Here is a 16,558-nt window from a genome sequence, read left to right as displayed (position 1 = left end):
ACCTGGATGAAGTTTAATTTCCATCCCGACACGTTAACATTCCAGGATTCTTTGTATCACCGCACCGCGGGCTGCGGGCAGGCACCGAGGGGCAGAGATCGAGGGGCAGAGCGGGGTCCGAGCCCTGCGCGCGTCCCCGGGACTCGAAGCATCCCCGGGACCTGGAGCATCCCTGGGACCCGCAGCATCCCCGGGACTCGGAGCATCCCTGGGACCCGCAGCATCCCCGGGACCCGCAGCATCCCCGGGACTCGGAGCATCCCTGGGACCTGCAGCATCCCCGGGACCCGCAGCATCCCCGGGACCCGCAGCATCCCCGGCGCTCGGAGCATCCCCGGGACCCGCAGCATCCCCGGGACTCGGAGCATCCCCGGGACCCGCAGCATCCCCGGCGCTCGGAGCATCCCTGGGACCTGCAGCATCCCCAGGACCCGCAGCATCCCCGGCGCTCGGCGGGCGGGTCCTGCGGGCGGTGCCGCCGCTCCCGCCCCGCCCCGGGGCCGGGATGGAGCCGCCCCGGTCCAGCCCCGTTCCCAGCCCCAGTCCAGCCCCGTTCCCAGCCGCGGTCCAGCCCCGGATCCAGCCCCGGTCCAGCCCCGTGCGGCCCCGCGATGTCGCCGCGCTCCGCCCGCCTGGCGCGGCTGTCGCGCTCCGTCACCTTCAGCGCCTGCCACCGCCTGCACAGGTGAGCGGCCCCGGCACGGCCCCGCTCCCCCTGCCCTGGGAGGAGGCTCCAAAGCCGCCCCAAAGCCCGCGGTAGCGGCCGGCGGAGCGCGGACGCCGGGCCGGGCTCTTCTCGGTCCAGCCCCTTCCTGATCGCGCCCGTCCGTGCCCGGCGGGGTTTGGCGAGAACTGGAGCTCTTTGTTTTACACACGACGCGTGGGTCTCGCAGTTTGTAAACATCTCCCGGTTTGTAAACATCTCCCGGTTTGTAAACATATCTCCCCTAATGTGTTGGGGTTTTTCCTCGAAATTTACGTGTTCCTAAAGAGCGCCTGGGCCGGAGCTCAAGGAGCGTTTGGGTGATGCTCTCAGGCACAGGGTGTGACTCGTGGGGATGGGCCCGTGCAGGCCTAGAGGTTGGACTCGATGATCCTTGTAGGTCGCTTCCAACTCGGCATATTCTGTGTTCCTGTGACCTGAAAGTCCCTGACAGTTCCCTGCTCCCAGGAAACCGGCGACAGGATGGGAGCACAGAAGCTTAAGCTGCACCAGGGGAGGTTTAGGTTGGACATAAGGAAGAATTTCATCACAGAAACAGTGCTCAGGCACTGGAAGGGGCTGCCCAGGGTGGTGGTGGAGTCCCCAGCCCTGGAGGTGTCCAAGGAATGACTGGACGTGGCCCTCAGTGCTCTGGGCTGGGGGAGGAGGTGCTGTTGGGTCATAGGTTGGACTGGATGATCTCAGAGATCTTTTCCAGCCTAACTGATTCTGGGATTCTGTGCTATTCCCGAAGCATGCCTTGAATTGAAACACTCCTCAGAGCAGAGTTGCTTCAAATTTTCAGAGGGGGAGGTCATGCTTTGTACTCCTTGGAGAAGCTCCCTAAGCTTTATTCATCAGTGGTAACTGCTGATGTGACAGTTTGCTCAAGCACTTCCTTCTGAGAGTGATTTTGGGCCATATTTCATATCTGGAACATTTACAGCAGTTTGGCAGATGTAATGAAACAGATGAAAAAAACACAGCAGAAACCCCTCACTGTTTTCCAGTATGGCCCAAATACTATTCTGGTGGTGGTTTTTTGGTTTGTTTTTTTTTTTGTGCCCCCTGAGCAGGAAAAACTGGTGGGTTAAATTTGGGAGGGGGAATAGATGGAGAGCTGAAAAGCAATGGGGGCTGAAGTGAAGCCATGAGCACCTGGAGTGGACCCTGACATGCCATGTCTGCCTCTCTCACAGTAAATCACTGAGTGATGAAGAAAACCTGAAGCTGTTTGGGAAATGCAACAACCCAAATGGCCACGGACACAACTACAAAGGCAAGGAGCTGACTTCCATCCTCCTTCTGTGGTGATGGGCAGAGGCTGCTCTCAGGGTGTGAATAACCCACAGGAGAGCTGGGCCACTCAGGGCTCAGTCTGATAGTTTTTAGTGGCTGGTTTTGTGTCTTTTTAAGAATTAGAAGGAAACCTCAGCAGCAGGGGGGTGGAAAGTAGCTTTGCAGTATATTCAGTTGAATAGATAATAACTATTTATCTCAGAATGTCACTTCATAAATCAAATCTGCTTGTTTACACTCTGCAGAATCATTGTGGTTTGAATGAGGATTTTTCTAAGCAAAAGACATGCAAATTAAACAGCCTGTAAATGTTATTTGAATGTTGTTTTCACAAGTCCTTCTCCTCCTCCCTGCACCCTGAGCACACAGAATTAGAGGTCCCCAGTTCCTAGACTGGCTCCCTGTTTGCACTGTATTGTGGGTGCCCCAAAACCTCTGCTCCAGAGCTCCTTGCTTTGCCAGGGAAGATAAGTTACAGGGTGCTGAAATGAGGATCTGTTCCTCAATTTTAAGCTGATTTACAGGCACAACAATTTTAGTCCCGAGAGAAGTGGCAAACACTTCATCCCTTAATTTCATTCTCTGCTCTTCCATTACGTCAGAAGACTTAGAAGCTGCCCCCACATCTCATAAAGCCCTGCCCCAGCCCCTGGGGTGAGCAGTGGGGGGGTGTCTGTCCCCACAGCAGGGCTGGGTTTGGGTTCCTGAGCTCCTGGTGACCTGACCCTCTCTCTGTTTTCAGTTACAGTCACGGTGCGTGGACAGGTAAGTGCAATCACCATTTTTTTCTCTTCCTGAGGGGGCAGGAGGGATGTGTCCCCCTGTCCCACAGGGCTGAAGTGCTGCCCCAGGGGCTGCGTTTCCCAGAGTGTTTGTGGGAACTGTGTTCATCACTGTAGGAGGTTTTCCATAATCACTGTCCTGTTCACCTTGTCTCTGAGGAGGATTTGCTGGAAGGGAGAATGCTCTGAGCTCAGACTGGGCTCTGTTTTGTCCCTGCTTGTTCAACAGAGCAGTTTAATGCCTGTTTTCCTGCTTATCATCACTCCAGATTGTTGCTTGAAGACTCTTTCAGTGAATTGTTCCTCCCTGGAGTCAGCTTTTATGAGAGAGTGGCACCACTGGAGTTGTTTGTAGGCTGTGTCAAGCCTTTGGGACCATCACAGGAGTAGAGCTGGAACTCTGTGACAGTAGAAAGTTATTTCTCTCGTGGCTCAGATGACCTGAGCACAGATATTTATCTCTGATTTGTGCAGGTAATAAGGATGTGTGGCCAGGCTGCTGATCTCCCTTTGGGTTTCCCTGCAGATTGACCCAGTCTCAGGAATGGTTATGAACCTGACAGACCTCAAGGAATACATGCAGGTAATGGCACTGTTTTCCCACATGTCCCCTGGGAGAACTGGTTAGAGCTCAGCAATCTGTGCAGTGCCAGAGTGGAGAGACATGGGGAGATGATGATGGCAGGAAATAAAGGAGAAATTAAGGAACGGTTTGAGACTCAAATGCTTCAGCAGTACCAGGAATTTCACGGCTGTATGTAGGGCTCTCACCCTCTTTTTGGTACATACCTTCCAGTCCCTTGTGCATGGTTGTCTGAACCCCAGGCCCACTGACCAGCTGGGACAAGACTCTCCCTCCTCTCTCTGCAGGAGGGGATCATGGAGCCGCTGGACCACAAAAACCTGGACGAGGACGTGCCGTACTTCGCCGAGGTGGTGAGGTGGGTCACGGGGGCTCCTCCTGGCACTGAGCAGTCTCCAAGGCTCAGTCCTGCACCATCAGGTGCCCACGTGGCCCCCCGTGGCCTCCACTGTCCCCCCCAGCCCGTTGTGGTGCTCGGGTGTTGCCGTGGGCTCTGACTGTGCCCCCTTTCCCCCCCAGCACCACGGAGAACGTCGCCGTGTTCATCTGGGAGAACCTGCAGAGGCTCCTGCCCCCGGGAATCCTTTACAAGGTGAAGGTGCACGAGACGGAGCAGAACGTTGTTGTTTATAAAGGAGAAGAAACAACGGCTGGGAAGTGAAAGGAGCCTCAGCTCAGCTGGTCACAGTCACAGCAGTGGATTATTTCGACCCCGCTCACTGTGTTTCCCACACCTGGACCTTGCTCCTGTGCTGTATAGGGACAGACACCCAGGAATTCTTGCAGCAATCCAGCCGCCCTGCTTCTCAGAATTTGTTCATTTTTTTTTCTCAAGATGTTCCTGTTTTGCAAACCCAAACCACCAGGGATGATGTGAAATCTGCAACTGTGCCGTGTGAAATAAAGCAGCTTTTGAGCAAAAATGTATTTTTGGCAAAATGTATGTTGTGTCCTGTCACAAAAAGCTTTGATTTTTCTCTGATTAAATGTTGAATTAATTTATTACATTTAATAATGTGGGCTTTGGTGTTGTTTTGCTTCTTGATGAAACAGAGAAGCATTTTTGAGAATGAGGACTATCTGATTATCTCTTTTCTTCTTATCTCTTTATTTCCTGTGTTACAGGCTCCTTCCTTCCCGTGCCTGGCAGGGCTTTCTCTGTCAAAGGAACTGGTATAGGGAGCACCATAGTTGTTTACAAAGCACTTCCTAATCCCAGCTGAAGAGCCAAAGGGAGCAGTGGGTCCATGTGAATCATCAGGAGAAGCTGAGGAGCTGCAAAGTGCTTCTGCCCCCGTGGTGTCAGTGCCCTGTTGGATGGGTGGAAGTGTGAGTAGGTGAGAGCAAACCCTCAAATCACCCCAAAGTTGCCCCTCTTAGAGAATTCTGGCTGAGTTTCCCTCGCTGGAGTGTGAGTTCCTCACTGCTTCGGTTCCCTGCACTGCAGTGTCAGCTCAGGGAGTCACAGACACGACCCTCCCCTTGCTGAGGGCTCATCCCTGCCTCAGGACACTTCCCACACTGCAGCTGGTCATGGACAGCTGGAATAGCAGGGCAGGAGCTGGGAAACCTTGAGTCCATACCCACAGAACCCCCCTGGAAGCTTCTTGGCAGCCACAACGAGTGTTGTTTTCTCAGGGAAATTTTTACAGAGTTCTGTAGGAACTGAATCAAACTTCATGGAGGAAGCAGCCAGCTCCTGCTCCTGCTGCTGTGAGCAACAGCTGCTTTGGTATTTGCACCACCAGAATCCCATCCTGGGAGGGTTATGTGGCCAAAAGAAGCACTTGGTATGCACCAGCCATCAGGCTGGGAGGTGCAGCAGTGTGGGTTGTTACAGAGGGCTGAGGCTGTGAGGTGGGTTTAAATGAACACCAGCTCAATTGTTCTGAATATCCCTGGAACTGGAGGCACACTGGGAAAGCCAAGTGCATGGAAAAGCAGTCAGGGGATGGTGATGGTACAGTTCCTGTGGTTAAGAGCCACGAGGTCATGGTGTCTGTCCAGAGGCAGAAGTGATTGTGCTGGGGGTGATTCTCTTCACCCCGCAGGCAACGTCCTGAGGAGTGATTAGCTGTGGCCATGAGGAATAACTGAATGCACGTAATTGAAAAAATGACATCCAGGGCAGTAATTCCCTTGCTTTACAAGGAAATGAGGCATTTGAATAATGGGAGCAAACAGCAGCATTTAGAAAGGTTTAATGAAGCTTGCCTAACAGTTAACCTTGCCACACTCTGCTGCAGGCTGAGGGTAGAGTGTCCTCCTGCAGCCACCAGTTCTGCTGGAAAGTGGGATTTACACTGTCAAGAAACACTTGGTTTGCTTTTTTTTCTCTCTTTTAATTGTGAGTGCTTTACATGAGGACAGGTCTGGGCTGTCTCCTGCCTCAAGTCATCTTCACTCAAAATTTCTGGACGAGCTTCAAAAAGGGAAGAGTAAGAAAGGGCTGGAGACGAGGGATATTCCAACTTTCCCTCTGCCGTGGGAGCTCCAGCACTGGGGTTTTTCCCTCTTCCCAGAGGTGCTGCTTTGGTGAATAGTTGGCTGCAGGTTCATTGCAGAGTCACCCAAGCAGAGGGTGCTCAGTGCAGCAGGTAAAGGGAACACACTGGTGACACACTGGCCCTCCTCTCCCCCCTTTTTTTTCCCCCCAGATGTGGAACCACTCAGCTTTTTTTTTCAGTGGGGCTCTGGCCAGGGAGGTTTTGCAGCTTCTCTGACCCCTCCTGCTGCTCCCTGGGCTGGTGTGTCACCGTGGTTTGCTGAGATGATGTAAATCAGGCTGGATGAGAGCTGCTGCTGGTGATTCACAGAGCATTTGGTGTGTTCAGTGAGTCATGAAGACGAGGACATATCATGTGGTGCCTTTATCAGAGGAGAAACTCAGCTGTTGACAAAAAAAACAAACAAGCAAACAAATGGTTACATCTGTGTAGCACAGCCCAGGGCTGTTATTGGCATGGAGTCAGGTGCTAGGCAGGGAAAAAACAGACCAAATTCCTGTTCTTTTCCAGTGCAACACAGCCCTGATGAAGTCCCACCACAGCCTGGGTATTTGTATTCATTGCTGTGTGCATCCTGGAGATCTGTTAATACAAACTCTTCTGATCTCTCTGATTTAAACATCAGCAGATGTGGGAGATGGAAATAAATTGGTTGGCCGGGTGGTGGCTTGGGTGGAAGGGCTGGCAACGTCAGAGTTGGAGTTGTCATTGAAATTACAATATATTCTGTCCCTTCTCCTGCCTTGAGGGGTCTTGATCTTCGCAGGTGTGTGTGAGCTCCATGCAGGGAATTCCAGCCTCCAAATTCCCAGTTTAGGGAGGGAAGGGTTTTACAGGGAGAGAACAAACTCACATAATTAAACATGAAGCACCTCTGTGCTATAACTTAGTTACTGAGTGATGGAACTGTTTGAAGGAGAACTGTTCAGGTGACAGTGGGGCCCAGGACAGCAATTTGAAGGTCAGAGCTGATCCCAGGAGAGGGCAGGACTTCCAGCTCTAGTGCCTATAAATGCACAGAGCAGTGTAATGCCAGGAAGAGCAGGAATGTGCTGATGGGTTTAGTAGGACTGAGGGGAAAGACCCAGTTCTGCCTTCCTGGCACATGGAAAGGTAAATACTCAGGTTTTATAGAAGGTTTATATTTAATATATCAGCCAGTGTCACCATTTGGTTCTGTAAACCAGAGGCAAAGCAAAGTTTGAGGCCGCCCAGCTTCAAAGGGAATCTGCTCAACACCAGCTTTCTTTTTTACTTAATTTTTTTTTTTTTTTAGGGAGCTTTTCCTCATTCTGCCTCGTTTCAGGGAGAAAAAGGCTCACTCTGCTCTCCGTGCCTGAAGCCCCGTGGCCAGGGGAGCCCTGTGGGTTCAGCTGCAGCTCGTGGGCAGCGGGGGTTGATGGTGTTCCCATCACCCCTGCAGCCCTGGAGGAGCACAGAGCAGGAGGGACACGGTTACAGAGGGGGAGACTGAGCCAAGCTCTGCCACTCAGGCTCAGCTGCCACTCCCTGGGCTGCTTTTTATAGCTCGTTGTAGCCCCAACAATGAAGGGGTTAATCAGCAACCCCGACACTGCTGCTGCTGGGACGTGGAGTCCTGGGAGCTGCTGAGGGAGAAAACAGGGAGCAAAAATGTTGGGAAGGTCACTGTGAGCAGTGTGAGTGAGCTGCCGAGAGAAGGTCCATCCCTGTCTCTGCCTCAGAGTTCCCAGGGTTTTCCCTGCTCTTCCCATTCCTGGTTTTCCAGGGCTCTGCCTGCAGAGACACAGACCAGAGGCAGGGGCAGCCCAGGGATGCTCCAGCACAGTTCCCTCCTCCTGCAGACATCCTTTGGTCCACCCAGTAACCACCACACTGGGCTTTAAAGCTCTTTGGGGTGTTTGCTCCATCCCTGGCTCCAGCTGCCATCGATTTCCAAGTGGAAGCAGAACATAAGGGCACAGGAAAAGTGACGGTGAAGAGAACAAGAGTGTGTGGGGGGGGTGTTTAAGGGGCATTTTGTGGCTCTCCCCCTGCACTGAGCATTAATTTGTCCCGTGTGCTCAGGGAGGGAGGAGGGTGTGCTCACACCCCTGCACGGGGTTTATGGCAAAGCCCTGGCTCCAGTGATCTCAGGGCTTTGTGTGCTTTGTCCACTCCCGTGTTCCTTTTATTGGAGTGGGTGTGGGTGTCTGGGAGTGCAACAGAGTCATTAGGATGGGAGGGAGAACAGGTTCATGCTGTGCCAGGGGTGGGATTTTTTTATTCACAGGTTGCTGAGACACTCTTTGGAAAACTCAGGGTCTGCTCTGAGAGTAACATTTAAATACCTGTGAAAGCACCAATTGAGAAAATTTAGTCCTGATTTTTGTGTGGCTCCCAGGGTGAGCGATGCCCTTCCTCCCCTGACACCCAGGGTGTCATGTTAATGAGAGGTGAAACCTGTACTCCGAAAACTTGGGGTCGTTCTGCTGATTTTTGGGGTGGTTTGCATCAGCTGGGATAGCACAGGAGCTGTTAAAACTTCAGGGATGACAGGAAGGCAGCGGAAGGGTGGAAACATTTTTAATGGAGCTCTGTCCATCTGTAATCACCCTATTAACGATTAATCACTGTTTTAAAGCTCAGTACTTCCAGTAACTGCTTTGTACCCGTGGTCAGCTCAGGATTTCATAGATGTGGCCTGAAGAATTGGGCTTCAGAGCTCCTCTGGTAGATCTCAGAGCCACTTCCCTGCCTCTGCAGGCAAAGTCCCTGTCACATCCCATTCCTGTTTTTCATTCTCACATGTTTTAGTCTCAGCAGTGTCTTTCACCCACTGATTTGAGCTTCTTGGGAGTCGCAGGCCCCACTCTTATTTCCCTTCCAGCTGAAGCCAGAGAATTTCCATATGTTGGCTTCAAATTCCCGGTTACAAATTCCCCTTTGCACTCCTTTTCCTGGTGATGCTGGTGAAATAAACTTTTAGCAGGGAAATTAGGCAGGGCTGTGAAAGGAAATGTTCGTGTTTGCTGCTGAACAATGTGGAAGTTAAGGAAAAGGCCACTGATGAGGCTCCAGCAATGGGGCAAAGCAGCAGGAGCCCCCTCTCTGGGGCATCTCTGCATGTCCTGAGCTCACAGATAATCTGGCAAATGGGAGCTGCCACGAGGATATTTAAAAGTAATTTCATATGTATTACCCACGTTAAAAGTAGTTTCATATGTATTAGCCAGGGCTGTAATCTTGGGAGGTAGATGGGTCAACAGTGAGACTGAAATGGAGCAGTAATTTACGGCACTAATTAGGCTTTTATTGGGTGTTGTTCACTGCAGTAGCAGCAGATAAACCACATCCCCATCTCTGCTCATTACCCTCCCTGCTGAACAGATGCCAGTTTTAGTGGCTGGACCCTAAAACTTTATTCCCCCTAAATTCTGCAGGAACATTCCACCAGTGCATCACTCCAGGCGCCGGGTGGTTAAAATTCCATCTGTGGAATTGTGCTCGGGACTTATGGCTTGACAAACCAACCCCTCAGCAACCCACCAGCAAACAGGAAAATGGGTGGGAATTTGTATGAAACGAGCGAAATTTCCACCTGCACTGAGAACCCTGAGGGGGTGAGAGGGAGGAAGAGCTTTATTTTTTGTGCAAACCATGGCTTTGGGAGATAAGGGACAATCTGAACAGGCAACAGAGTTGAGCGAGGTGCTCCCACTTTAAAGCAAAAGCAGCCTCAGCAGGTATGAATCTTTTAATTTCAGGTGTTAATATTTCAGAAAATCCTGTAGGAATTAGGAAAAAAAATCCCTCTTAATCCACACTTGATGTCTGAGAAATACAGATGGTGAGGGGCAGTGATCTCCTGGGGTGCCCAGATCCTGTGGGAAGCTTTCAGGCTCCTTTACTGCCAAGCCCTCAGTGCTCAGGAGCAAACCTTCCACTGCCTGGGAGTTAGAATTTACTCTCATGTTTGTTCAGCAGAAATAGGCCTCACCTTTATTTGTTTCTTCATGTGCATCTGTGGGATCAAAGCCAAATATTTCACAGTATCAGAATCATTTCAAGCCCCCCCACCCCCTTCACACGGAGCCAGGAAATAATGGAAGGTGCAAGAACCAACCTTCATTCCTTAATTTATTCAGATTACTCAATAAACATTATCCATATAAAAATACAAACAATAATAATAAAATCAAGACATTCGGTGGCCTTTACAATCTTGCCCTAGAGCAGAATCAGCTNGTGGGATCAAAGCCAAATATTTCACAGTATCAGAATCATTTCAAGCCCCCCCACCCCCTTCACACGGAGCCAGGAAATAATGGAAGGTGCAAGAAACAAATTGCTTTCCGTTAAGTTTGAAAATTTCTCAATAAACATTATCCATATAAAAATACAAACAATAATAATAAAATCAAGACATTCGGTGGCCTTTACAATCTTGCCCTAGAGCAGAATCAGCTGTCTGATTAAACAAACAAGAACAAAAAACACCCACTCTGCCATTCCAGAAAGAAGCCGGGGGAAAAAACAAAACAAAACAAAACAAAACAGAGAAAACTTTATGTCATCCACTGAAACAAAAAAATTTAGGGGATGATGGACCAAATACAGAGCATAAATTCCCAAGGGAATTTATGTGGTTTTGGAGGATGCCCTGCCAGCAGGATCTCCAGCTTGTCCTGGGAAGGGGGTCTCCTCCAGGGGCTTTAAACTGGCTGAGACACGTGAATCCTAAACCCAGAGTTTCCCTTCCCAGGCTCAATTCTGCTTCCCCCTTCCTGGAGCTTCTCAGCAGATCTGGTACCCCGAGGAGGAAGGGACCTGTTTCCTCTCCAGGCGTTTTCCTGCTGGTTTGTGCTTCCCAGAATCCCAGGGGCTGAGGGAGGTGTGGATTCCTGCAGTGTCCCCTGGGACACAGGGGCTGCTCTTGCCCACTTGATGCTTTTCTGGCTGAAAACCCGGGGGAGAGGGATCTTTGACCTGCTCTGGAACATCTCACCTGGCTGAGCTTGCTGGCCCTGAGGGAGGGGAGTGAGGGGAGGATCAGCCTGGTGCTCAAACAGACCTTCATAATTTAATGTTTGGAGTGCAGTTACCATCCTAACACACAGAAACATTTCCTGAGTAGATCAGCTGCCTGCCCTCCCACCCCCAGGGAGGGAAAGGGCAGCACAGCCTGGGCCATCTTCTCCCCTGGCCCCTAGGAGAGCAGTTTGCCCGTGGCCAGGAGCAGGGGCAGCTGGAGCACAGCGATGAACAGGGAGCTGCCCCGAACTGTGGACACGGAGCTGGGGGTGCTGGTGGGTGCTGACGTGGTTGTTTCTGCTGCTGGAACGAAAGGAAACCCCCCCCCGGGGTTGATTAGAAGGGCAAAGGAACCAGCTGAGCTACAAGACCTGCTCCAGAGTCTGAGTTCAACTCTGATCTCACAGGAATTAGGGGTCAAACCCACGCCAAGGGAGGTCTGAATATATCCCCTGACATCAGTGGGGCATCATCAGTCTCTGGATGGGGATTCTCTGGAGTACCAGAAACACCATCTGTGGGAGCAAAGCCCCAGTTTGCACTTTGCATCTGCATGGCAGAGCAAACAGGTGGTGAAGCCTGTGCAGAAATAAATAAGCCTGTCCTCTGCTTTGTAGCCCTTTGATGCCCCTTAAAGCAAAAAGGAAGCTTGAAAAGGTTTCGAGTTCAACATTATGACCTGAAAACCCTCTGCCACTCCATGGCCTTGCCTGACTGTTGGAAATAGGAGATATTCTCCAGCTGGAGGTGCCCTGAGTCCCTCCTTCCCCTCTCCCCAAGCCCCAGAGCACAAGTGAAGCCCTTGCTTGGTGTGTCCTTCCCCCAGCTGTTGGAACTGCCCAGCTGAAGATTAGTTACCTCTGGTGAGAGTCACAGTCTTGAACTGGGTGGATTTATCAGTGAAGATGATGTATGCCCTGTGGAGGGAGGGAAGAGAGAGGAGAACAAACTCAAAGGAGAGAAGCTGAGTGTCTCATGTCGACCCATGCAGGGATAGAAATGAGACATTAAAAGCAGATGATGAGATAGGAACTCTGGAGTCATCCTGACCTCACTTAAGTTGTCCTCCAGCCATATTGCATTTTTTTTTTTTGTATTTTTAACATCTGAAACTGTTTCTTTATCCCACTTTGGCTGCTTTCCTGCCCTTCTTTCGATGGGATAGCCATGCCTTGTAACAGGGTGGCAATTAACTGTGACCATCTGCTCCTTGTAATTAGAGCCACTCTTGTCAGGAACTCTTGCATCCTTCCTTCCAGCAGACTAATGGCTCTGGTTTCCTTTGACAAACACTTGCCACTGATGCAACCCCATTAGTGTTCATGGAAATGAGGGCTGTTCAATGCCCTCATTTCCATAGGACTAATCTACATCCCCACCGATGGGATGGGAGCGAGGCCTGAAACCAGATCCTGGACACCCAAACTGGCTTTGCAAAAATGTCCCCCTGGCATTTTGAAGAGAAAATCTGGAGCAGCCTCAGGAGGTTTTTTCCCAGCCCCTGCTCCAGAGGTGGGTTCCTGGTTCTGGGTGCTGCTCCCCCAGGCACTGTGCCAGCCAGATCCCTGGGTGGAAGTGCAGCCTTACCTTATCTGCACAGAGGACACGTTTGTGCCTGGAGATGTCCAGTTGGCTGCATTCTGGGTGCTGTTCAGTATTGCTGAGTCCACAGAGCTGCAGTTCTCCGGGGTTATCCCCTCCCATTGCCCCAGGGACTCGTTCCCTGGGGACAGGGCTTGCAGCACAAACTGCGTGGGCTTGTCGGTGCTGTTTTGGGCCTCGATTGTCACTGGGGAGCAGAGCAAGGTGGACAAAGTGAGCTGTGTGTTCTGGAAGCCCCCACGGCCTCAGGGTTTCCAGCCCAGGCAGTGTTTGCTCTCCCACTGATCTCTGTGTCCCTCTCTGGGACAGATGCACGAGGTGACCCCTGCAAAGAGAGGGGGACTCACCACAGCCCCCCCCAGGCACGGGAGGAAGAACCCCCTTATCTGCCCCCTCCCCACGCAGGAATAGAGTAAGAGGAACTGCTCAGTCCCAGGTTCAGCCCCTGCTGTCCTGGGTGAACAACAGCAGGGAACAAAACACTTCTCCACGGAAAAACCAACCAACTGCAGTGGGGGCTCCTCGGGGGAGGTCTGAGGGAATCTGTGCCAATTCACAGCAGCAGGAAGGGATCAGGGTGTCTCTCCTCCACTGTTTTCTCAGCACTTAGGTTTTGCTGGACCTCAGGGCAAAGGCAGATCTGCTGGCAGGGAACTAACAGGGTCAGGCTGCCATTTAACTCCACTTCGTGAAAAGCCATTTGCTGTGATTGATGCTGAATGTTTGTCAGCATCAAAGTAACCCCTTCCCCTTTGTCTTTACAGCCATTGCCACTGAGGAGGGCAAATTGTCAGGGAGAAGGAAAGGGAACAAAACCACAGAACAACCTCCCCCCCCCAAATTCTGTGTTTCCAAGAGCGTTCGGGTCCTTCTGGGCAAGCTGGGGCAAAAAGGGAGAAAAAAGCATCCTGAGGAAGGAAAGAGAATTTAGGATTGACCCTGTAGGCATGAACACGAAATAGGAACACAGAGGTAACAACTAGTGCTGTTTATCTATCTCCTGCCTGAAACAAAAGGAAATAAAATAGAAAAAGAGTGTCAGAGCTCACACAGTTTAAACACATCTAAGAACACCACGAGACTCAGGAAAGCAGCGGGGTGGGGACAGAGGGGACACATTTCTGTGCAGTGGGAGCTCTCTGAGCTGCAGAAGAGGTGCCTTACCTAGGTAGGTTGTGTTTGCCTGGTACACCCCAGGGGTCACTGTCACAGAGAAGTTGCCTTCGGTCACATTCCCGAGCTGGGTACACTTGAATTCTGTCTGTGCTTGTGCTGGGACAACCAGTGTCCCCAGGAGCAGGAGCTGTGCCAAGAGGAGGGAAGTTGCCATGATCCACCCTGGTGTCTCTGCTTCCCACACCTGCACCTGGGAGCTGAGGAAGCCTCACACTCCCCAGCCTATTTATACCCCGGATTTTGATGAGGTCAATGCAAATATTTCCTCCTCCCCATCGAGGCACACACCCCAGGGGGAGATTTCACTGACACAGAGCACTTCCTCCTACCTGAAATCCTCGGGTCAACTGGTGAAAATAAAGGGGTGACCAGCTGGGAAGGGTTAAAATGGACAGTGGGCACATCACTGAGGATGGAAATCAAGTGTGTGTCCCCTGAGCTGCCTTTGCACGGTGAACACTGGGGTGTGCTTGCAGGTTCATGGTCCTGGAACTTCTTGCAGGACTTCCTGCAGTTCTGGAACTGTGGAGGAGCATCCAGCCCTGTTTCCAGCTCTGGTCCAGGCTTTTCTTGAAAGGCCAAACAGTTCCAGAAAATGTGGAAAACCCAGGCAGGGCACATCCTTGTAGAAATGTTCAAATATAGCTTCTACTCGTGCCTGGAGAGAGCTGGATTGTGAAGGGCCAAGAGGACACTCTCTGATGACCCCCTTTCACAGCCCCCCTGATGCACACAACATTTTCTTCTGACAGATCCCTTGGGTGGTTCTTCTCAAGTCACTTCAGCTCTACCCCTCAAATAATACGTGAAAAAAAGAAGATCGAGTTTCTCTTTTTTTCCTCTCCTTCCTCTTGCCTGGATTTCCCCATTTTCCCCACCCACCACTGGCTGATTGTGAGGATGATTGTGCAAGTGCTCCCCGAGCTGTTGGGGCAGAGCTGTAGGGTGACCTCTGGGGACACTGGGACACCGGGAGCACTTCCCTGTTCCTGAAGGCAGGAGGGGCTCGTCCCGCTCACCCTCCACCCCATTGGGAAAGGAACAGGGACAGGGCAGAGCGAAACCAGGGTGTGAGACACCCAGTAATTACAGGGGATGGCCCTGAATTGGGTTCTCTGAACTAGGGATCACTCCAGAGCCTGTTCCCAGCAGGGATTGTGCTGAGGGAAGTCACCTCCAGCAATGAAAATGAGCCCCACGCTGAGTGCACAGGGACTGCAGAGGAGCTGCACCCCCAGAAAGGGGAAAGGAAAAGTCTTCCTTCCCCCCTTACACTTGCAGATCACAGAATCACGGGATCATCAAGGATGGAAGAGACCTTCAAGATTGTTGAGTCCAAGCACCCCCCAGCCCCACCACAGTCACCCCCACACCACATCCCCAAGCACCACGTCCAGCCCGTGGCTCCACCACCTCCCTGGGCAACTCTTCCCGGTGTCTGACCGCTCTTCCAGTGGAAAATTGTTTTCCAAAGCCCGATCTGGACCTGCCCTGGTGAGGGGGGTGTATCACTGGCGGCACACAGGAACTCCTGGAGGCGTTTTTGGTGTCCTCACGCTGCAGTTTTGCCAAGCCCACTCCATCCACCTCCTCCCTGGCTCTGCTGAGTCACTCGTGCTGGTGAGGGGGAGGGCTGGGTTCCCCTCCCTGTGCTCATCTTCCCTTGGTCCAGCCCCAAAGCACCTCACCCGGACGGGTTTCAGTGCCCTGCCGGTGGCCTGAAGGTTAGAAACAAAGTGATGTGTCAAATGCTTCAAATAAACATTGAACAGAAGTGGGAGAAAAAAGGGCAAGTGCAAGAAGAGGAATGAGTGAGTTCAGGACAGGCAGAGTGAGAGGAGAGCAGCAGGAAAGAGGCCAGGGAAAGAGAGGATGTGCTGGAAGAGCTGGTACCTGCTCAGTGGTGCTGACACTGGTCAGAGGTAAACTTGACCCTAAGGCAGAGAGTGTGGAGAAAACGAGAAAGGGAGATTTTCTGATGTGCCAAGTTCACAGAGTCAGATGCTCCCGCAGAGCCTCATTGCCTTGTGGTTCTGCCCTTGCCTTCTGCCCCACTGGGAGCTTCTCTGGGAGCTTCCCTGGGCAGTGCTGGGGCTCCTTTGATGCCCAGTGTGAGCTCAGGGCTGAGCTCAGGGCTCTGCACATCCCTCCTGGCTCAGGGGAGCAGGAGAGGGTTCCTCCAAGGGACCCCTGGAAACAGGGAATGCTCTTCCCCACCCGCTGAACAACCTCTTCTGGAAGCACCACGAGGAACACGGAAAGTAAGTCAGCAATGTGAGAGCAGATGGAAAGGGAAGCAGAGGGTTGAGAGCAAATGGAATGGGGAAAAGGAAATGGAATAGGGAAAAGCAAATGGAATAGGGAAAAGCAAATGGAATGGGGAAAAGAAAAGCAAATGGAATAGGGAAAAGTAAATGGAATGGGGGAAAGAAAAGCAAATGGAATAGGGAAAAGCCAATGGAACGGGGGAAAGAAAAGCCAATGGAATGGGGAAAAGCCAATGGCAAGGGAAACCAAGGGTTTTGCAAGCCCAGCCTCCCTGGTGACGCTGCTGCCCGGGGCAGTTTCACATAAAGGCTCCTTGCAAAAGGCACCTGTGCCATCCTTTGGGTGGTGGGGGTGACTCAAAGGCACGTCACTGGGACAGGGTTCAAGCTGGATGCGTTGGACTCTCGGGGAGAATTCAGTCCAGGAAAGAAAAGGCAGGATGGGACCGTGTCACAAATATAACAGAAAGTTACCCAGGGCCAAACTGATCCTGGTAAGGGCTGGTGAAGTGACAGTGTTTGTGTTTGTTATGGAATCTGCTCCCTGGGGCCTTTCAGGTTTGCTCCTCATCTCCTCTTGGAGAGGCTGAACTTCAATGGGAAAGTGGGAGCTGAGGCCTGACGTGGGGAGGGGATCCAGCCAGAAA

The 16,558-nt window shown here is 51.8% G+C and overlaps 1 protein-coding gene across 2 annotated transcripts; it reads left to right on the top strand.

The window, feature by feature from the left end:
- The first annotated feature begins 576 nt into the window (after window positions 1–576).
- On the top strand, window positions 577–4,289 carry PTS (6-pyruvoyltetrahydropterin synthase). Of its 2 annotated transcripts, none has more exons than XM_017809885.1 (6): window positions 577–685; window positions 1,903–1,982; window positions 2,745–2,767; window positions 3,311–3,367; window positions 3,655–3,725; window positions 3,887–4,289. In XM_017809885.1, the coding sequence occupies exons 1-6, from the start codon at window positions 612–614 to the stop codon at window positions 4,026–4,028; spliced, it is 447 nt and encodes a 148-aa protein (XP_017665374.1). In that variant the 5' UTR covers window positions 577–611; the 3' UTR covers window positions 4,029–4,289. The 2 variants fall into 2 exon arrangements, with proteins under 2 accessions (XP_017665374.1, XP_017665375.1); XM_017809886.1 differs by having other exon boundaries at window positions 3,581–3,725; window positions 3,887–4,004.
- The last annotated feature ends 12,269 nt before the right edge of the window (window positions 4,290–16,558 follow it).

This window comes from Lepidothrix coronata, unplaced genomic scaffold, assembly GCF_001604755.1.
Source record: "Lepidothrix coronata isolate B3197 unplaced genomic scaffold, Lepidothrix_coronata-1.0 Scaffold27, whole genome shotgun sequence".
Lineage (NCBI taxonomy): Eukaryota > Metazoa > Chordata > Aves > Passeriformes > Pipridae > Lepidothrix > Lepidothrix coronata.
This window is presented reverse-complemented; position numbering and strand designations above follow the sequence as displayed.

What these genes read in the sequence shown, in the direction of transcription:
- PTS (XM_017809885.1), top strand. Translation starts at nt 612, where the DNA reads ATGTCGCCGCGCTCCGCCCGCCTGGCGCGGCTGTCGCGCTCCGTCACC. An exon ending in CCACGGACACAACTACAAAG is followed by an intron (nt 1,983 to 2,744) that starts GCAAGGAGCTGA and finishes CTCTGTTTTCAG; the next exon opens with TTACAGTCACGGTGCGTGGA. An exon ending in ACCTCAAGGAATACATGCAG is followed by an intron (nt 3,368 to 3,654) that starts GTAATGGCACTG and finishes CTCTCTCTGCAG; the next exon opens with GAGGGGATCATGGAGCCGCT.